At 49.3% G+C, this 4,850-nt stretch overlaps 1 protein-coding gene across 1 annotated transcript; it reads right to left on the bottom strand.

Moving 5' to 3' along the window:
• Positions 1-768: 768 nt before the first annotated feature.
• LOC137075792 (uncharacterized) lies at positions 769-4,644 on the bottom strand. The gene is made up of 2 exons (XM_067444747.1): positions 4,158-4,644; positions 769-1,673 (listed from the first exon to the last, which is right to left on the bottom strand). Exons 1-2 carry the CDS (start codon positions 4,642-4,644, stop codon positions 769-771), a joined length of 1,392 nt encoding a protein of 463 aa, XP_067300848.1.
• Between the last annotated feature and the right edge of the window lie 206 nt (positions 4,645-4,850).

The following is a 4,850-nucleotide window of genomic DNA, read 5'->3' as shown; positions in this document are numbered from 1 at the left end:
TCATAAACACAAAGTTTCAATAATACCATCATGAATAGTGTTGTAATTTGTAGTTAAATCAACTGCAACTGAAAAATCTCTTTGCTATATTAAACAATTCCAGACTTAGTGTAATGCATGCAGATCTCTAAATAATTGCTTGAGAAGTTATAATTAAGGTATTTAACTAAAGCACTTGATTATCAAAGGAGTTAAACCATCCTGATATGTTTTCATGATTTAATGCATGCCAGCGGGACTTCAGTCGGGGGGTTTGGATCCCTAGCAATCTTTAAATCACGGCAGAACAACACTGGATCTTCACCAATACCCAGTTTGAACTGCCACAGATATACAGACTCATTCGGCTTCAGCTCAAATGAGAGTTGTTCCTCCACTTCAGTCGCTTCGTCCCAGCTTTCTTTATCAGTGTTGACATGTGAGCCTCCATATTCTGTAGAAAATGTGAACTGGACCTTCGCAATTAACTTGGCAAGGTCTCCAGTTTCAGATGTGACTGACGCGCCTATCTTCCAGTTGTGTGTGAGCTGGGTCATCTTCTCCTTATTGTAGCCAACCTTTTTATTGATTTTATTGGTATATGTCATTGTTGTATTGCTTGTATTAGTTAGATTTTTAATATTCTCCCATTTGCCAAAGGCTGGGCCTCTGTTTAATGCCAGCCCACCAGGAAGGAAGTTAACAACATCGGGATGAACAGAATGGTCACCCGGCACTGTAAATGACATTGTGAAAAATGGTAAATTGCTCAAACGTGGACAGCAGAACTCAATTCCCCACTTTGAGGCTGGCTTGAGGAGGCAGCGAGGCGGAGCACGGCGAGCGGGTGAGGGGGGCGAGGCGGAGCACGCCGAGCGGGTGAGGGGGGAGAGGCGGAGCACGGCGAGCGGGTGAGGGGGGAGAGGCGGAGCACGCCGAGCGGGTGAGGGGGGCGAGGCGGAGCACGGCGAGCGGGTGAGGGGGGAGAGGCCGAGCACGGCGAGCGGGTGAGGGGGGAGAGGCGGAGCACGGCGAGCGGGTGAGGGGGGAGAGGCCGAGCACGGCGAGCGGGTGAGGGGGGAGAGGCGGAGCACGGCGAGCGGGTGAGGGGGGCGAGGCGGAGCACGCCGAGCGGGTGAGGGGGGCGAGGCGGAGCACGGCGAGCGGGTGAGGGGGGAGAGGCGGAGCACGGCGAGCGGGTGAGGGGGGAGAGGCGGAGCACGCCGAGCGGGTGAGGGGGGCGAGGCGGAGCACGGCGAGCGGGTGAGGGGGGCGAGGCGGAGCACGGCGAGCGGGTGAGGGGGGAGAGGCCGAGCACGGCGAGCGGGTGAGGGGGGAGAGGCCGAGCACGGCGAGCGGGTGAGGGGGGAGAGGCCGAGCACGGCGAGCGGGTGAGGGGGGAGAGGCGGAGCACGGCGAGCGGGTGAGGGGGGAGAGGCGGAGCACGGCGAGCGGGTGAGGGGGGAGAGGCGGAGCACGGCGAGGGGGTGAGGGGGGAGAGGCGGAGCACGGCGAGCGGGTGAGGGGGGAGAGGCGGAGCACGGCGAGCGGGTGAGGCGGAGCATGGCGAGCGGGTGAGGCGGAGCACGGCGAGCGGGTGAGGGGGGAGAGGCCGAGCACAGCGAGCGGGTGAGGGGGGTGAGGCGGAGCACGGTGAGTCTGACTGGAGTCAGTAATTAACTGTAGATTAATGACTGGATGTAAATCAAACCACAAACACCATCATATCTTATATTGTTCTAAGGAATATTATAGAAACTTTCTGACATGTTTCTCAAACATCTGACTTAAATATTCAGTTTCTATGTATTTGGATAATTACGAGTTAGTAAATGGTAAATGGGCTGCATTTATATAGCTTTCAACAGGTCCATTGCCACCAAAGCGCTTTACATGTTGACTCACATTCACTCATTCATTTACTCATTCCTTCACCCATTCACTCATTCATTTACTCATTCCTTCACTCATTCACTCATTCATTCACTCATTCATTTACTCATTCCTTCACTCATTCACTCATTCATTTACTCATTCCTTCACTCATTCACTCATTCATTTACTCATTCCTTCACTCATTCATTCACTCATTCCTTCACTCATTCATTCACTCATTCATTTACTCATTCCTTCACTCATTCATTTACTCATTCATTTACTCATTCCTTCACTCATTCATTTACTCATTCCTTCACTCATTCACTCATTCATTCACTCATTCATTTACTCATTCCTTCACTCATTCACTCATTCATTTACTCATTCCTTCACTCATTCACTCATTCATTTACTCATTCCTTCACTCATTCATTCACTCATTCCTTCACTCATTCATTCACTCATTCATTCACTCATTCCTTCACTCATTCATTCACTCATTCATTTACTCATTCCTTCACTCATTCATTTACTCATTCCTTCACTCATTCACTCATTCATTTACTCATTCCTTCACTCATTCACTCATTCATTTACTCATTCCTTCACTCATTCACTCATTCATTTACTCATTCCTTCACTCATTCATTCACTCATTCCTTCACTCATTCATTCACTCATTCATTCACTCATTCCTTCACTCATTCATTCACTCATTCATTTACTCATTCCTTCACTCCTTCATTTACTCATTCCTTCACTCATTCACTCATTCCTTCACTCATTCCTTTACTCATTCATTCATTCATGCATTCACTCCTTCATACACTGACGGCGGTGTCCGCCTCGTCAGGAGCAGCTGGGGTTTGGTGTCTTGCTCTTGGACACCTCGACACCTGGTCAGGTGAAACCAGCGTCAGAACCACCAATCTTCCGGTTTGTAGCGAACTAACATGAACCACTGAGTAAAATGAAGATATTTGTTCTTGTTTTCTTGAAAATGAAATAAAAATGAAGTGAGTTTTACTTAAAACTAAAGCTAAATTATCTGCCCATGGGGTAAAAAAGATAATCTTGTTTTTTCTGATTGAAATCTGTCCCAAACATAAATCAGATTGTTTTATTGATTATTGGCAGATAATTTAGCTTGTTTTAAGAAAAAAATCATTCACTTCACCCACCCAGAAAACAAGAAAGAAACTATTATGTCATTATCTCGTAAATGCATCTTGATTTAAGAATTTTAATGAAAACAGGGAGGTCTAAATAAGCAGAGCATTTTCTGCAGTGTATTTAAAATGTCTCTAATACGAAAAAAGCGCTCAGTATTAGAAACATACTTACCTGTGCGACTGTAGCCGGAGTCAGAAGAGCAGGAGTCTTCGATCGAGTCTGAGAGATTTCTGTCTTATATAAAGCTCATCAGAGGGCTGGACACACACCCACATGCGCACACACACACACACACACATGCGCACACACACACACACACACACACACACACACACACACACACACACACACACACCCGTTGTTCTTATTGTCTATATGAGCGTTTATTAAAAACACACACACACACACACACACGCGCACACACACACACACACACACACATTGTTCTTATTGTCTATATGAGCGTTTATTAAACACACACACACACACACACACACACACACACACACACACACACACACACACACACACACACATTGTTCTTATTGTCTATATGAGCGTTTATTAAACACACACACACACACATTGTTCTTATTGTCTATATGAGCGTTTATTAAAAACACACACGCGCACACGCACACACACACACATTGTTCTTATTGTCTATATGAGCGTTTATTAAACACACACACACACACACACACACACACACACACACACACCCATTGTTCTTATTGTCTATATGAGCGTTTATTAAACACACACACACACACACACACACACACACACACACACACACACACCCATTGTTCTTATTGTCTATATGAGCGTTTATTAAACACACACACACACACACACACACACACACACACACACACATTGTTCTTATTGTCTATATGAGCGTTTATTAAACACACACACACACACACCCATTGTTCTTATTGTCTATATGAGCGTTTATTAAACACACACACACACACACACACACACACACACACACACACACACACACACACACACACACACACACACACACAGTTCTTATTGTCTATATGAGCATTTATTAAACACACACACACACACACACACACACACTGACTGCAAATGCAAAGTCAAAGTATTTTAACCGGGTGAGGGGGGCGAGGCGGAGCATGGCGAGGGGGCGAGGGGGCGAGGCGGAGCACGGTGAGCGGTTGAGGGGGCGAGGCGGAGCACGGCGAGCGGTTGAGGGGGCGAGGCGGAGCACGGCGAGGGGGTGAGGGGGCGAGGCGGAGCATGGCGAGGGGGTGAGGGGGCGAGGCGGAGCACGGCGACCGGGTGAGGGGGGCGAGGCGGAGCACGGCGAGGGGGTGAGGGGGCGAGGCCGAGCACGGCGAGGGGGCGAGGCGGAGCACGGCGAGGGGGTGAGGGGGCGAGGCGGAGCACGGCGACCGGGTGAGGGGGGCGAGGCGGAGCACAGTGAGCGGTTGAGGGGGCGAGGCGGAGCACGGCGACCGGGTGAGGGGGCGAGGCGGAGCACGGCGAGCGGTTGAGGGGGCGAGGGCGGAGCACGGCGAGCGGGTGAGGGGGCAAGGCGGAGCACGGCAACCAGGTGAGGGTGGTGAAGCGGAGCATGGCAAGCGGGCGAGGGGGCGAGGCGGAGCACGGCGAGCAGGAGTCCTCGATCGAGTCTGAGAGATGTTTGTCTGAGAGATTTCTGTCTTATATAAAGCTCCTCAGAGGGCTGGACACACACACACACACACTGACTGCAAATGCAAAGTCAAAGTATTTTAAAGATAATGTTTGTCAATAAACAAAACTATAATGTAAATAATCTT

This window comes from Pseudorasbora parva, chromosome 5 (genome assembly GCF_024679245.1).
Source record: "Pseudorasbora parva isolate DD20220531a chromosome 5, ASM2467924v1, whole genome shotgun sequence".
Lineage (NCBI taxonomy): Eukaryota > Metazoa > Chordata > Actinopteri > Cypriniformes > Gobionidae > Pseudorasbora > Pseudorasbora parva.
The sequence above is the reverse complement of the archived record's forward strand: the minus strand, read 5'-3'. Positions and strand labels throughout refer to the sequence as shown.

Excerpts from the sequence above, each read along its gene's own strand:
- LOC137075792 (XM_067444747.1), bottom strand. The coding sequence starts at position 4,644 with ATGCTCCGCTTCACCACCCTCACCTGGTTGCCGTGCTCCGCCTTGCCC. Across the intron at positions 1,674-4,157 it reads CGCCTCGCCCCCCTCACCCG|TCATTAATCTACAGTTAATT; the intron begins GTTAAAATACTT and ends ATTTACATCCAG.